This window comes from Salvelinus fontinalis, chromosome 12 (assembly GCF_029448725.1).
Source record: "Salvelinus fontinalis isolate EN_2023a chromosome 12, ASM2944872v1, whole genome shotgun sequence".
NCBI classification, from domain to species: domain Eukaryota; kingdom Metazoa; phylum Chordata; class Actinopteri; order Salmoniformes; family Salmonidae; genus Salvelinus; species Salvelinus fontinalis.
In genome coordinates this window covers 36,988,365-37,005,729 of record NC_074676.1, presented here as the reverse complement: position 1 = coordinate 37,005,729, position 17,365 = coordinate 36,988,365, and the positions used below count along the sequence as shown (strand labels likewise).

Genomic DNA, 17,365 nt, shown 5'->3' with positions numbered 1-17,365 from the left:
CTAACTGACCGAAGACAGGGATTTTTACTACGATTAAATGTCAGGAATTGTGAAAAACTGAGTTTAAATATATTTGGCTAAGGTGTAGGTAAACTTCCGACTTCAACTGTATATTGTGAATTACAGGTATCGTCCCGTGTCGTTCAACGAGCTTTACACTCGCTCTTTTGTTTGGGTACAGCCCAGTGTTTTTGTATACGTGTTTGTTTTGGGTGTATTAAAAAACCCTATTGCGTATTCCTGCGTCTGTCTCCAAATCCTTTATACCAGCGTGACATGAAGGCTTTACATGAAATTACCAAATTAATCAAAAAATTGCCAAGTTCTATGGTATACTGTTTAAAAAAACATTGTTTGGAATATATTTGTCTTACATATGTTTTGTTAACAAATAACAATTAACAAAAACATATTTTATGTCATTATCTGACATTTTGAAGTGTTTTTCTTGGTGGTGGGACAGGAAAGACACCGTTTTCGTATAAGGATCCATAATACAGTAAAGTTTATCACATCAATCACACGTCTATCAATCTCATTGCATTCAATATGCTTGATAATGAGTTTACTTTCATGATCTGCTCTTGACTAATTGAATAATATGTCTCATTAAAAGATCAACTCCAGTGATCGATACATATTTTGATAAACACACATACCATATACCCCTTTAACTATTGCTCAGAGTTTCAAAACCATTTTGTTTCTGATATTTTGTTGATATTGAATAGACTATGTTAATCAAATAATTATATATTATTATCATGTGGTTGTGAGAGTGTTGGAATATTTTCATGTGGCTCTACTAAACGGCAGACTGGCTTCTGATCATGTGATGACTTGGACTGTGTTTTGCATGTGCAGAGAACTTGTGGAGGACATCACTTTAAAACTCATCCTTGGACCTGTTCCTTCACGAAGCTGAGCCAAGTCTACTTTTCCCTGCTAAAGTATAGAAAAAGCGTCCGAACGTTTGAATGCATTTATCATTGGATACCATGAGTGCGGTGGATGACAGCTGCCTCTCGCCCAGTAACTTCCACGAGATGGTGAAAGGAGGGGGGGCGGTGATGGGCGGCCGCGTCCACAGCATTGATGTCATCCTGGGCTTCAGCAAAGACCAGGACCCCCTGCTCACCCCCTCTGAGGGTCCAGGACCACACAAAGTGGGCGTGGATGGCCTGGGGGACCCTGGGAAGCAGGACCTGTCACACCCCTATGGGCACCTCTCAGAACAGGAGTCCTACCATGGTGAGTCTCCCCGTAGTGAGATAAACACTCCACTGGGCAAACTGTACATCACAGTTCGGATTCTGTGGCATTTACGCATGGCTCAGAATGTATAAGGCCATAACACACTGACAAATTTGCTGGTCTTCATAAGTTATCAAGCCCCGTCTGATAGGAACATGTTGAATGTAGAAAGCAGCTAATGCAGGATAAATGCATTTACCATCAGCCCAAGGGGAAAATGTCTGTCATAGGCATTATAATAACACACAATACATTTATAAAAACATTTACACCTACAATATGGATAGGGGAAGATGACATGAGAGAGATTGCTCATATTATTCCAACCTGGACTCAGGGGTAGACATAATATAGTAGATGTAAATCTGGTATACTCCAATTAGTATGATATGTTTTGTATTGTATGTATTAATTTGTGGATGTCCATCATCCATTTCATACATATTACGAATTCCAATTCGTATATGTTACGAATTTGCAAAACGTATATGTTGCGAATTCCAATTGGCTAACATTAGCTAGGTACCTACCATTAGCTAGGTAAGGTTAGGAGTTAGGTTAAAGGGTTAACCTCTTGGAGAGCTACCTCTATTTTAAAGGGATGAATTGTTTGTTTGTTTGTTTCTTGTGGACTAGGAGAGACTGCAATCCAGCCTATGGTTAGCCACTGCCACCACCTGTTAATATTAGCATTTTCTAACAAAAACCAATGTAAATCAATGTCCCTCAATTAGCATACTCGAAATCATGCCCAAATAATCTCAAAGTATCTTCAAACCAAGTGGACCCCCAGACTAGGGGATGGAACCACTGACGTTCACGATAGTAAATTTCACTCCAAGCTATCTTCAAAAGTTGGCAGCTCTGTAACCCTAACCATAGCCCTTTAACCTAACTCCTAACCTTAGGCCACCCCGGATTTATGTTTCCCAAATCCTCTGGGATTGAATATGTTCAAGTGATATTTGATTTTTACAAATTACCCCACATTCAAGAAAAATTGAGTGAATATCAATCTTTGGGTGGTTGAGGCTTGTAAAACCTTGCCAACATCTTACATAGGCAAGATCTTTAGCATTTATGACTGCCATTTCTGTCTAGCAGCTGATGCACAATACTAAAATGACAAAACAGGATATTTGAGGCAAGGGGTATTTCAAAATAGCCTTTTCTCATTATATTCAATACTGTCCATAAATGCTTACAATAATGCATTATATATATACCCTGATGAAGACAGCTTGTCTGTCGAAACGTTGAATATTAGATTACTAAATTATTGCATCTGACCTCCTAAAGTGTGCGGCTCTCCTTCAAATTTTACAAGAATGCATTGCCATCTCCAAATAGATTTTCTTAATACAAATAAAATAATACCAGTATGGGGAATAACAGTATTGTTCTTTCACACTATTTATTATATGTTAGCCCATTATAAGGGATCGGAATTGTTCTAATGACTTACATCAGCTATTGTGAAAGACCAAATGAATTAAAAAGAAAATCTCCTGAAGACAATATGACGTAGCCAAAGTCTGCCCTTACATCCAACCCAAATTATCTTTCAATGCATTGTCCGCCTTCGAGAATCAGTTACACATTTGGGTTCGCAATCTGTTTGGGAAAAATCATGTTCATAGTCAGACAAATCAGGTCACTCTGACAAAATTCATGCTGAATGCTGCCTTTTCGAAGTTACAGCCTAATGAACCTAGTGCTAAATTGCCAATGACCGACCAAACAAGTTGAATAATATAGCCTATGGATCTGGGCTCATGTAACTGGTGGATTAAATCTCTAGTATCACATGCTGTCAAAAGAAAGCATTCTGGGACAGGAGTGACAGAAATAATGTTGACAATTGTGTAAAAACCACACTACAAGTTGCCATGCTGCTCTTTTGAAAATTGAGTTCATAAACTTGGTTAAGTAGGCCTAGATTAGAATGAATGTGCCTATCCAGTCTGCCGTGGCTGCCTGCTCCACTCTAACCGTGAGGGTGTTTTATTTGCAAACAAGCATGACATCCCCTTAGTCCCGGACCCTTACTAAACCAATCAGACACTTCAGTCTGCCGCGGTTCAGTGCGGTGGCAGGAAAATTATGTCTATCTTGGGAGAAGCTGCTGCGGTTATAATGCTCGTGATGTAGAATTGTAGGGGTATATGCTCCGATTTCAAAACGCTTTGGAGGTACAGTTGAAAGAACGCACTGAATTTATTAGAAAATGAAAGCAGTACTCTTTTCAATGCGTGAGAAATAAGAGGTGTGGCATGAAAGATGGCAACACTAGGGTTACGGTTAGGGGAAGAGCCGACATGTTAAAACTTCTTACGGCTAGGGGTTCCACATCCGCTGAAAAGGCAGAGCGCGAAATTCAAAAATATTTTTCAGAAATATTTAACTTTCATTCAGTGCAATACACCAAATGAAAGCTTAACTTCTTGTTAATATACCCATCGTGTCCTATTACAAAAAGGCTTTACAGCGAAAGCACACCATATGATTATGTTAGGTCAGAGCCTAGTCACAAAAAAACATACAGCCATTTTCCAGCCAAATAGAGGAGTCACAAAAAGCAGAAATAGAGATAAAATGAATCACTAACCTTTGATGATCTTCATCAGGTGGCACTCATAGGACTTCATGTTACACAATACATTTATGTTTTGTTCGATAAAGTTCATATTTATATCCAAAAATCTCAGTTTACATTGGCGCGTTATGGTCAGTAATGTTGTGTCTCGAAAAAACATCCGTCGAATTTTCAGAGCCACAGCCACATTAGTTTACAGAAATACTCATCATAAACTTTGATAAAAGATACAAGTTTTATGCACAGAATTAAAGATATACTTCTCCTTAATGCAACCGCTGTGTCAGATTTCAAAAAAACTTTACGAAAAAAGCACACCATGCAATAATCTGAGTACGGCGCTCAGACACAAAAACAAGCCATACAGGTACCCACCACGTTGTGGAGTCAACAGAAGTCAGAAATAGCATTATACATATCCACTTACCTTTGATCTTCATCAGAATGCACTCCCAGGAATCCCAGTTCCACAATAAATGTTTGTTATGTTCGATAAAGTCCATAATTTATGTCCAAATACCTCCTTTTTGTTAGGGCGTTTAGTTCACAATCCAAACTCACGAGGCGCGGGCAAGTCCAGGCGAAAGTTCAGACGAAAAGTCCAAAATGTTATATAACAGTTCGTAGAAACATGTCAAACGATGTATAGAATCAATCTTTAGGATGTTTTTAACATAAATCTTCAATAATGTTTCAACCGGGGAATTCCTTTGTCTTTAGATGCAATGCAATGGAACGCAGGTTTCTCTCACGGCCATGCGCGTGACCAGCTCATGGCATTCTGCCAGACATCTGGTTGAAACAGCTCTCATTCTCTCCCCCTTCACAGTAGAAGCCTCAAACAAGGTTCTAAAGACTGTTGACATCTAGTGGAAGCCTTAGGAAGTGCAATATGACCCCGTAGACACTGTATATTAGAAAGGCAATGAGTTGAAAAACTACAAACCTCAGATTTCCCACTTCCTGGTTGGATTTTTCTCAGGTTTTTGTCTGCCATATGAGTTCTGTTATACTCACAGACATCATTCAAACAGTTTTAGAAACTTCGGAGTGTTTTCTATCCAAATCCACTAATACTATGAATATATTATCTTCTGGGCCTGAGTAGCAGGAAGTTTACTCTGGGCACACTTTTCATCCGAACGTGAAAATGCTGCCCCCTATCTCAAACAGGAATTATTAAGTAGTTGCAAAATAATAAAAAAAAGTTGTAAGTAGTTGCAAAAATAATAAAGTTGTCAGATGATATTCGAACATGGAACCCGTTTGGGGTTGCTAGATGTTCTACTTTAGTTTTTTCTGTCTTGTGTAACCATACCAAACATACTAATTTGAGTGCAGCGGTTTTTGTTCCCGCTCAAACAGATGGGGGAACTTACAAAAAACAACCACAACGAAACAGGTGGAGTTCTAGGAGAGGTTTGAAAGTTGATTAGCAACAAATGGGACCTGAAAGACACCCACCATGAGCGGCCACAAAATTTGCCCAAGAGGCAAACAAAATTAAGACCCACACCAAATTTAAAGATGGGATTCGGGTGGGTATAATTTGTGGAACGTTCCAACAGGAATCTGTTCCAAAAACTTTGTAAATAGCAAGGTTGCCAACAAACAACGCATACAAAGTTGTATAGTGGCAGAATAAAATACAAGGTAGGGAGTGGGCAATTATGTTAAGTTTTTCACTCACCACGTTTATTCAGAAAAATGTCTGTCCCCACTCTGGTAGCCTATGGACAAACATTAATGGGGCGGCAGGTAGGCTAGTGGTTAGAGCATTGGGCCAGTAAGCGAAAGGTTGCTAGATTGAATCCCTGAGCTGGCATGGTAACAATCTGTCATTCTGACCCTGAGCAGGGCAGTTAACCCACTGTTCCTAGACCGTCATTGTAAATATGAATTTGTTCTTAACCGACTTGCTTAGTTAAATAAAGGTTAAACAAAAACGAACAATTAAGAATAAGCTATGTGGTAGGGCCTCCCGGGTGGCGCAGTGGTCTAGGGCACTGCATCGCAGTGCTAACTGCGCCACCAGAGTCTCTGGGTTCGCGCCCAGGCTCTGTCGCAGCCGGCCGCGACCGGGAGGTCCGTGGGGCGACGCACAATTGGCATAGCGTCGTCCGGGGTAGGGAGGGTTTGGCCGGTAGGGATATCCTTGTCTCATCGCGCTCCAGCGACTCCTGTGGCGGGCCGGGTGCAGTGCGCGCTAGCCAAGGGGGCCAGGTACACGGTGTTTCCTCCGACACATTGGTGCGGCTGGCTTCCGGGTTGGAGGCACGCTGTGTTAAGAAGCAGTACGGCTGGTTGGGTTGTGCTTCGGAGGACGCATGGCTTTCGACCTTCGTCTCTCCCGAGCCCGTACGGGAGTTGTAGCGATGAGACAAGGTAGTAATTACTAGTGATTGGATAACACGAAAAAAATTGGGGAGAAAATGGGATAAAAAAAGAAAAAGAAAAAATAGAAAAAAATAAAAAATAAAAGAATAAGCTATGTGGTGAGTTGAGGCCTATTCGGCAGCTAGTTAGCTAGGTGAATTGATCATGTTACTTTGTATGCGTTGTTTGTTGGCATCCTTGTTATTTACGAAGTTTTTGGAACAGATTCCTGTTGGAACATTCCATAAATTACACCCACCCATGGGAAGAAATCCAAAAAGTAGAGCAAAATTAAAACAGCGAAGATCAGATATAGGATCGTTTTTTTAGAAATCAAATTAGGGAGAGCCAACTAAAGGTTCCACATCGCTCAAGCCAACTGGAGGACTGGGCCAGCTGCTCTTAAATATCACAACACCTTCTGATTAATAAGATCAGCGCAGGTGTATCACATACTGACTAACGAAGTGACACCAATTGGCGAGTCCAACGTGCTAACGTCCAACCAATGGAAAAACCAAAACCGAACCTTTAATTCTAACCTTTAATTTCTCATTAGTGGACCATAAAGTGCGTAGGAGGACGCCTGAACTTGCACACTTCTCTTTTAGTGATGTAATGATTTACTTAAGTCATTAAGATGTTATTATTTCCATTGCATCAATGCGTTGAGGCAACGATGACCTCAATGGCTGCATGAGTTGTAGCCCTGCAGACAGTCTGGTTCTCTCACATTATATTGTATCTCTATAGGGGTATTGTAGATGACATGTTGCTGTACCTTGTAAAAACTGTGAAATCATGCTGATATTGAGAGATAAACCACAAAACAAGATGGTGAGGGTGTTTCGTCCCAAATCGTATTCCCTTGTGGAATTCCCCTAATCTTCTGTTGGACACATGATATTGTACAGTAGTGCAGTTACATTTTATTAACATTTTATCTCTGCATGAAATGTGGGACGTCTTTTTATCTCTGCCAGTTTTGATATTCTGGTTCAATGGGATCAAAAAAACGAAAGTTTGGTGAAACATGCAGCACAAATCAGTATTTGTCATGACTCATGTCTTTTAATATGGTTGTACCAATTGACTATAAAATATTATCATTAATGTTTAATTTACATTACATTTACATTTTAGTCATTTAGCAGATGCCCTTATCTAGAGCGACTTACAGTACTGAGTGCATATACTTTCGTGCTCTTTCGTATTGGTCCCCGTGGGAATCGAATCCACAAACCTGGAGATGCAAGTGAGATGCCCTACCAACTGAGCACTTGGTATTCAGTACTAATTTACATGTCCTTAACACATAACTAACTTGTTAGTCACCCCTGTTCCGTCTGAATGGGCACTTCGTACTACATTGCATCACTTTGTTCCCTCCACATTGAGGTTTACTGCTGGACTGTTAACATGTCAAGGTCTTTAGACGGGTGGTTCCAACAGGCTGACAGGCAGTGAGCTGGTCACTGAACCCGCCTGATCTCTCCATTGTGTCACTATGGGCATTGTCATAGGCTGTTAATGAGTGAAAGATCAATGGACCCCAAAATACTTCTAGCTGCCCCTGTCTGTTAATTTAAGGGTTTGCTTGGCTTTCTGTCCAGATTCTATCAGGCACTGGTTTGATATGAAGATTCATTTAGCAGGATTTGATAATGGTCGGAATCCACTAATGGGTTTACAGTTGGTTCCTACTGGGTCATGGGTTTGAACTGGGCTGGGGCTAGCCATATTTGGTTTGGTGAAGGTGCAAGAAAGTTTTGGCTAAGTATTGTAAAACGAAGCCCCCAAAGAATCCCTTTCCCTCCATGTGCCAAATGGGTAGTTATAAAGTTATGTGGTCAATGGGAACTGATAATGAATATCACCCACAATATTAACCCAAACTGACACACTCTTACTTTTATGTCTGGGGAAAATTACAGAATTGATGTGTTTAAAGTGTCCCAATAGATAATTAGTTTACTGATAATGTATTATACAGTACAGGACTAATGCATAGATCACTGCTATGATGGCAGATGCGTAGAGGGGGCAACTGATCTGATGGTCATCTTTGTGCCCAATTTTAATTTGATTACCCTTTGACTAACGCTAATTCAGCACATTGACAGCATGTTACGGCTTTACCCATTTCCTTGTAATGTTTACAGTATTCTCCTGATTATGAAACTGATACAAATGAATGTCCTACGTAGATTAGAGTTACGTATACGTGGACGCCATCAGAGGAAATAACAGGGTGCATATGTTTCCCTCTGAAGAGGGAAATCTGCAGTGAAGGCCTTAGCAAGTCAGTGCCACGTACAGATGTAGGATCTTAATTTGATCACCCTGTTGCAGGAAATGCAATGCAGGAAATGTCAAACTTGTAGTGTGTTTGAGGTTTAAAAATAATTCTGAAGTTTGTAATTTCCACTAAGAAATGTCAGACTTGATTTTCCCTTACAAAAATACATCAACCCTTACAAAAATGTCCATTAATTATAATCCACATAACAATTCACATTTCCTATTGTGGCAGGATTACTTTCATGCTGCAGCAAACTGGCTCAAATTAAGATCCTACTGATCCTATATGCTGTGCAAGTATGCTTTGTTACAAGGCTGAAGGATAATCAACTTCTCTTTGCAAGCATAGAGTAAGACACACTGCTTTGACACGTGCAACATGCAGTAATCTGACATAACTCGTTATAAACTACAACATATCCATATCAGATGATATCCATTTCTTTAGATTTACAGGAACCTGGGATTGCCTCTTCATCTTCTCCACTGGTTTTCTGTACTGTGCTACTGCTAACCTAGATACCAGCCTATACGTCTACCACAGACAATTTTAATCTCCATCAATTTGCTAAGGGGTGTTTTTAAGTGTCACATTGAAGTATATTGGTCAACCTCCTTTTGTCAACTTCAGCTTCAATGACCTACAGTAGCCTATTGTTGCAGGTGTCAAATCAATGTGTGCTCTACTGGAAAGTTGTCAGAACATACACTGGTCAAGTTATTAATGGGTTGTGGAGCTCATTTGAATATCCCATGTTTTCAGCTTTTGTCCAACCCTAACCCTTCAACAGCTAGACCTTTCATTGAATGGTCATTCCCATTGGCCATTCACTCACACATGATTACAGAAATTGTGAAAAATCTCTGTCTAGCCAAGACAGACATGTTGATTAGACATAACATATGGCTGATAATAGGGGAGCCTAAAGCCAACAGTTGGCTAACAAGCTAAGGATACTTAACTGGGTAAAGCTTAAAAAAATAACAACTTACATTTACAGAGAAAGTCAAACAAGCTTGTTTGGGTAAATCAACAGGAGTCAAAGTAACTTTGTTAATGGATTAAGCATATGTGAATCTCTTCTTTCTCCCTATCGGCTCTACAGATTCAGGACTGTATTTAGATAAGTGTGATGGGGACATGAGTGAGCTGAGGAAGAATGTGGACAGCAACGGTGGGAAGAGTCCAGAGCCCTGCGAGGAAGAGCGGCCCAAGAAGAAGCACCGACGCAACCGCACCACCTTTACCACCTACCAGCTGCACGAGCTGGAGCGTGCCTTTGAGAAGTCCCACTACCCTGATGTGTACAGCCGTGAGGAGCTGGCCATGAAGGTTAACCTCCCTGAAGTCAGAGTTCAGGTAGGTTTGTCCACCACCATTGTTACTGTTACTGTGCTGTGCTCTGGTCAACTCCTCTGACTTTCTAGCAAATCATTGTGTCAACAGCAGTCAGTAGTGAGCTCACATTCGTACAAATCTGATCAGGCACAACCTTGGTCCAATGTGAATTTTTACCCTAGTTAAGTTGTTTAGAGCTGAATACAGTGGACAAATTGCTTATGTTTTCGAATAAAAAACATCACTGGGTCAGAAATACATTTTTTCAATCTTTAGATAATAATCATGAGTGATGACAGGACTTTAGGGCATATTTCTAGATCGTCAGGAGCTTCGGGGTCACTCACAGCATACGTTGCACTATAAATACAAGTGACAAAGAAAGCCATGTCGTGTCCCCAATGGCTCAGGTCTCCGGTTTTCTGAGGATAGACATTAGAAGCTTGTCTTAGCATGGCAGAGGGTAAAGTCTTATAGTAGAGTCTAAGGGCAAAGTATTAAAGCAGGTTGAAATGATTTAAGATTGGCCTGTACAGGTTAAACACCTCATGCTGTAAATATAACTATAGCTGTTGTGCACACAGGCCCCATTGACATTATGGTCTTCTGCTGCTGAGTAATGATAGGACATTTTACTTAAGGCCTCTAAGATGCTCCACATCAGCAGATTACCAAGCCCATAGGTGCTCAGAGGCTCCAGTAGGTGCCAAACGTTCAAGTGTCACTGTCCAAGCCTTGCTGACAATGGATCGGGTCCCAGGTTCTCTAGGGCAAGGATCATCAAGTAGATTAAGCCGAGGGTGGAGGATAAACATGTAGGCCAGGGCAATTGAAGGTCTCTTAGGGTTGCAATATTTCAGGAACTTTCAATAAATTCCCTGGTTTTCCAGAAATCCTGGTTGGAGGATTTGGGATTTCCTGCTTACTCACTCCTGATTCCAACCCGGGATTTCAGAAAAAAATGAGAATTTATTGAAAGTTCACAGAATTTTGCAACCCTAACTGGTCTCAGAACAATTCAATTCAATAATAGTTTATTAATTTATTTGATACCAAGCCTCCAAAATAGGTAGCTTGATAATGCTAATATTAGCACTAAACTAATCCCATTTGGCATCAGTTGAAATGCTGTGCTGTAAATACTCTACCCTATAAATCCAAACCCTCTACCATCTTTTAGGTGTGGTTTCAGAACCGCAGAGCCAAATGGAGGCGCCAGGAGAAGCTTGACGCCACCACCATGAAGTTGCACGACTCACCCATGCTCTCATTTAACCGGCCGTCCATGCACAGCAATATGGGGCCCATGAGCAACTCCCTCCCATTGGACCCTTGGCTGACCTCCCCTCTGTCCAGCACCACCCCAGTTCATAGCATCCCAGGCTTCATGGGCACAGGCCAGGGACTGCAGGGAGGCTACCCCAGCCACAGCTTCCTCAACAGCCCTCCACCCATGGGCCAGGGGATGCAATCCATGGCACCTCCTCCGTACCAGTGTTCCGGTCCCTTCACCGATAAGTATCCAATGGAGGACGTGGACCAGAGGAGCTCCAGCATCACAGCGCTGAGGATGAAAGCCAAGGAACACATCCAGTCCATGGACAAAACCTGGCAGCCCATGTGATGGGATATTGACACTGTGTTTCCAGGCATGACTGGGATTTTTTTGTCCGTGCGACAGGATTGCAGTGATGGCACCGAGAAATGCACAGTTATGACTCCTGATATATCTAAGATTTCCAGCACCAGCAACCTTTATATTAGAATGGTTCTTGGTCTCTATTTTGAGTTCATTTTCTACTAGTAATGTGAAGGATTGGAAATTGATGCATATTTTGTGTGCCACCATCCAGAAAGGACCCTATGACTCAGAATGTCAAGAAAGGCCTTGCAAATGTAAATTAACAAGCAAGCATTTTCCAAAAGGGCTGCGAGGACTGCTCCAGTTAACAGAGTTATGGTGGAAGGCAGCGAGACACAAGTGTTACATGATTTTTTTATGTTGTTTTTTAAGATGAACTTTTATGAAGCAACTGGAACAACGATTCCCCTAGACACTAATTGCCCTTTATGGCAACTTTTTGATTTTGATCCTTATCTCAAAGTTTGGATGCCGTAACCAAGGCAACAAATACTTCCTCAGTATTCCTGTAAAAATGCAAACCCTGTACACGCTAGTTAAGTTTGTAATGCAGATAACTCAGACTGTCCATGTGTTAATTTTGTTACTCATTATTTAACTTTTTGTAAGAGTAGTTTTAATATTTTGTACCTTGCTGTTAGCCATGAATCTAATAATGAAGTCCCCTCCAGATCCTTTCACAAAATACATTTTGTAGAGTGCTCACTCACGGTCACATTTAACTCTGCAAATTAAGGTTTGTGTATTTTTCAAATTAATTCAATTGTCTAATTTGTCATGAATGTTATGGGCCAATTAACCAGCCATTCTCTCAGTATTTGTGAATGGACATGCCATGTCTCCCATAATAGTAGTTGAAGGTTGTGGCTGTGTGAATCACTATGCCTATGACCCTGAAAAACATAGTCATTCATCTAGTTATGATGGTCAGGTTATTTCAACACCTGGAGAAAAAGAAAACAAGGGCCACCTCCCCGAAGATGGGGAACACTATATTTCTGTCTGGTAACTGCAGTTACAGTGGAGAGCCTCTGTCCACACTGTGGGTTGTGGGGTCATGGTTGACATGTCCTGGCTCTGGCTGGAGTACGCTTTCAGCTGAGGATGCGTAAGACAATCTGTCATGCTATTTAATTTGAAAAGACGTGAACATTAACACTCAATCAACTCAACTGAAAGTGATTTAGTCTTAATTGACTAAAATGATGATTGTCCTGAGACTAACTCCAGACTGCATACACACATAAACACTCCAGACAGCACACACACTGATATCAACAACTTCTTTCACAGAAGTGCTGGCAGGTCAAACAACGTGAGGCTCTTGTTCCTTGAGAATGATTCTTGAGGAGTGGTACATATCAAAATCAAATCTCTGAATTGTATGGCACCCTCAGTGTGTGACATCTTGATTAACTGAGGAAGAAAATATCTGTTTTAGTTTTGGATTGGAGCTGCTAAACATGTTTGGGTCAGTCAAACAGAGTGTTGTATGGCGTAAGCCTCGTACAGAGAGAGAATGGAAGCCAGGCGACCTCCTTCTCACACAGTAGGGGTTGGAAGAGGACAGGGGAACAGAGCGAAGAGGCCACTAAAGTAACCTATTTTTGTCTCAGTGGCTGTTGGAGAAGGCAGCTTGGCTTTCCGTCACTGTGTGTACATGCAGAGCAGCAGAAGGAGAATGGTCTGATGTCACCCCACATAGTTTTGTCTTTGTTGGCACAATTGATCCAAGACCATCTTCTTTGTCTAAAGTTCGAGGGGGAAAATGGTCACAGACTGCACTAAATAGGCCTCTGGGAATTAAAAAAGAGCATGAATTGTCTATTTTATCATGAATGTTTTTTTGTAATTCTAAGTCAAAGAGATGAGCTACTACATGGGGTGTACAGGTCCATTGTGGCATTATGTTTTGATAATGACTGCATGTATATTTAATATGGCATTGGGGAGATTGGGTCCCCATTAACTGGTTTGTGTATGGTAAAACTTTTTTTACTCCAATCACCCCTGTATACTGCACATTGTAAAATGACAATATGTCATATATAGGGCTAGGTAGAATTAATAATTTCTGATGGAAAATAATTTAGCATTTAGATTTTTCTGAGACTTTCTACAGATATTAACATTATTTATCCTAATGTAATTGAATATGCGCAAGGGATAACATTTAATTATTTTAATTTCAGTGATATCTTTTAGACTATTACAATATGAAGGAAATCAATTCCTTCACACAAAATGTATATTGTTGCAGCATTTGATTTAAAAGGAAACTCAAAATGTATTTTCTGCCAGACTAACAGAGAACAACTGTTTGAAAAAGTTGCAGACTCACCACAGACTTGTCAATTCATCCAACTTACTGTGAATTTTCCAAAGTATTTTCAATGTATTACTGCACCTATAAAGCTGTCTTTTTGTCATAGACGGTAATAGCACCATCGGACAATACTTAAAAGAATATTATATCTTTTTTTTACTGATGTGTTATGGGATTCTATGATAAACTCTCACTATCATCATTGTTGTTTTGCTAATTATGCCCTAATACCGTTGAAGACGGAAGTTGACATACACTTAGGTTGGAGTCATTAAAATTCATTTTCAACCACTCCACAAATTTATTTTTAACAAACTATAGTTTCTGCAAGTCGGTTAGGACATCTACTTTGTGCACGACACAAGTCATTTTTACAACAATTGTTTACAGACAGATTATTTCACTGTATCACAATTCCAGTGGGTCAGAAGTGTACATACACTAAGTTGACTGTGCCTTTAAACAGCTTGGAAAATTCCAGAAAATGATGTCATGTCTTTAGAAGCTTCTGATAGGCTATTTGACATAATTTGAGTCAACTGGGGGTGTACATATGGATGTATGTCAAGGCCTACCTTCAAACTCAGTGCCTCTTTGCTTGACATCATGGGAAAATCACAAGAAATCAACCAAAACCTCAGAAAAAAATTGTAGACCTCCACAAGTCTGGTTCATCCTTGGGAGCAATTTCCAAACGCCTGAAGATACCACGTTCATCTGTACAAACAATAGTACGCAAGTATAAACATCATTTAAAAAAAAAATTTTTTATCCCATTTTCTCCCCAATTTTCGTGGTATCCAATCGCTAGTAATTACTACCTTGTCTCATCGCTACAACTCCCATACGGGCTCGGGAGAGACGAAGGTCGAAAGCCATGCGTCCTCCGAAGCACAACCCAACCAGCCATACTGCTTCTTAACACAGCACGCCTCCAACCCGGAAGCCAGCCGCACCAATGTGTCGGAGGAAACACCGTGTACCTGGCCCCCTTGGTTGGCGCGCACTGCGCCCGGCCCGCCACAGGAGTCGCTGGAGCACGATGAGACAAGGATATCCCTACCGGCCAAACCCTCCCTACCCCGGACGACGCTATGCCAATTGTGCGTCGCCCCACGGACCTCCCGGTCGCGGCCGGCTGCGACAGAGCCTGGGCGCCAACCCAGAGACTCTGGTGGCGCAGTTAGCACTGCAATGCAGTGCCCTAGACCACTGCGCCACCCGGGAGGCCGACATTTCACATTCTTAAAATAAAGTGGTTATCCTAACTGACCTAAGACAGGGAATTTTTACTACGATTAAATGTCAGGAATTGTGAAAAACTGAGTTTAAATGTATTTGGCTAAGGTGTATGTAAACTTCCGACTTGAACTGTAAATAGGCTGTTCATTTTTTCCTAATTTACCTGCAGTTGTCTTGTTTTTATGTTTTATGTTGTTGTCTTTAGCTCTTAACTCTTGTCAGATATTTTTGGGGCCTAACGCCCAACAGAGAAACAGAGTTAGCTTGCACATTAAAAGATATGTTAAGAAATGTTTGTTCATCATGTGGTACTGGGACCAAGAATAAGCCAAAGTTTAGATATTGTTTAAAAAATTCACTAGAAACTTGAGAAGTTCATTTTAGATTTATATCTGAAAATATACAGGACACTTTTTAATTCCCTGTATAACAATCAATTTGTTATGTGTTCTAGTTCTCCTACTGTTTACTTTGATTTTGTCTGAAATGTTGATGTCCATGTTCTGGAAAAATGTAATATCTACTTAAAAAATAAACAAATATAGTTTGATATAATTTTTGTCTTCTGGCTCCGTTATCCTACCTACTCTATAAATCCACTGACTGTGAATATCGATCTACTGTAATCTTTTAATGTAAACGGTTGACACTACAGTACGGTTTCTGAAGTAGTATAATACAGCAATGTAGCAGCAGGCTTACTATACTATAGAGGATAGGATAGAGATGGGATCTAACACACAGTGAATAGTAGCCTCCCTCCCACACCCTCATGTCCCCTGATCCCTGGCTGGTGGCATGGGGCCAGCCTGTTAGAATGATGAGGCTCCAATCAATCAGGCTCCCGGGGGGGGGGGGGGGGGGGGGGCTACAGGGACCGCTGCTCTCTAATTGCCCCTGGGCGCTGCCGCTGCAGCACATGTTCACAGTGGGCTGGTCCTGCCGCACTCACCTCCCCATCGTGTGAACCACACTCCCTGTCAGATGGGAGCCCGGGAGAACCTCTCATCGAGGCCATCTGGGGCCAAAAAAGAGTGAACACAACAGTGTGGGGAATGTTGGAAAAAAACTACATTTTGCTATGAAGTTTTTTTTTGGATCTCTGTGTGTTATAAATTTCAACTACCTGGTGTTTTTTTATAGAGGTAATTTAATGACTCACGTCCTTTGACTGATTCTAAGCAAAACTTTGTTGGAGAAAGTGTTAGGATTTGGCAATCAAATGAACAAGTAAGCCAAAAGATTAATCTTCAGAAGTTGTGTGGTTATAGGGGATTCTTAATAACACAGGATTTACTTTGATGGCAACAAGTAGTAGTCTCTCTCATCATTAAAGAATAGCTCACTGCACACATGCTGTTAAATTGTTCTTGGAGATCCTATCTATCCAGTGTTCTCAAACAAACAACACCGTGTGGATGAGAAAACTGCACTGTAAAACAATTTTTTCTCTTGCCGTGGGAGGACATCCTCATCATGAGGGGATAGAGTGGGGTGGGGGTGGAGAGGGCAGAGGGAACAAGAGAGAGAGAGTGTAAGCAAGAGAGAGAAAGAAAGAGAGAGACAAGAGTGTGAGTGTGGAAGCAAGAAGAAACAGAGAGAGAGCATGGAAGTGAGAGAGAGAGAGAGAGAGAGAGAGAGAGAGAGAGAGAGAGAGAGAGAGAGAGAGAGAGAGAGAGAGAGAGAGAGAAGGGTTGTAGTGAGGGTGGGATGGCTGCTCATCAGGGTTAATGATGTAGAAAATCTCCCAATTAGAGCCTTTTCCTGAGGACCAGGATGAGTTCAGAGCGGGGTTCTCTGACAGCTCAGGGATTAGTGGCCAGGCCGGGACTGAGCAGACACTGACTGCTGGACATCTTGGCACGGCACAGCCTGGAGGTCATTTTGCAGGGCTCTGGCAGTGCTCCTCTTTGCACAAAGGCGGAGGTAGCGGTCCTGCTGCTGGGTTGTTGCCCTCCTACGGCCTCCTCCACGTCTCCTGATGTACTGGCCTGTCTCCTGGTAGCGCCTCCATGCTCTGGACACTACGCTGACAGACACAGCAAACCTTCTTGCCACAGCTCGCATTGATGTGCCATCCTGGATGAGCTGCACTACCTGAGCAACTTGTGTGGGTTGTAGACTCCGTCTCATGCTACCACTAGAGTGAAAGCACCGCCAGCATTCAAAAGTGACCAAAACACCAGCCAGGAAGCATAGGAACTGAGAAGTGGTCTGTGGTCACCACCTGCAGAACCACTCCTTTATTGGGGGTGTCTTGCTAATTGCCTATAATTTCCACCTTTTGTC

The 17,365-nt window shown here is 41.5% G+C and overlaps 1 protein-coding gene across 1 annotated transcript; it reads left to right on the top strand.

Moving 5' to 3' along the window:
• The first annotated feature begins 903 nt into the window (after window positions 1-903).
• On the top strand, window positions 904-15,579 carry LOC129867300 (retinal homeobox protein Rx1-like). Its single transcript, XM_055940606.1, has 3 exons — window positions 904-1,251; window positions 9,595-9,887; window positions 11,047-15,579. The coding sequence occupies exons 1-3, from the start codon at window positions 978-980 to the stop codon at window positions 11,488-11,490; spliced, it is 1,011 nt and encodes a 336-aa protein (XP_055796581.1). The 5' UTR covers window positions 904-977; the 3' UTR covers window positions 11,491-15,579.
• The last annotated feature ends 1,786 nt before the right edge of the window (window positions 15,580-17,365 follow it).

Coding starts and splice junctions, on each gene's coding strand:
- LOC129867300 (XM_055940606.1), top strand. CDS start 978: ATGCATTTATCATTGGATACCATGAGTGCGGTGGATGACAGCTGCCTC. Junction 1,252..9,594: donor AGAACAGGAGTCCTACCATG/GTGAGTCTCCCC, acceptor TAATGGATTAAG/CATATGTGAATCTCTTCTTT. Junction 9,888..11,046: donor TCCCTGAAGTCAGAGTTCAG/GTAGGTTTGTCC, acceptor ACCATCTTTTAG/GTGTGGTTTCAGAACCGCAG.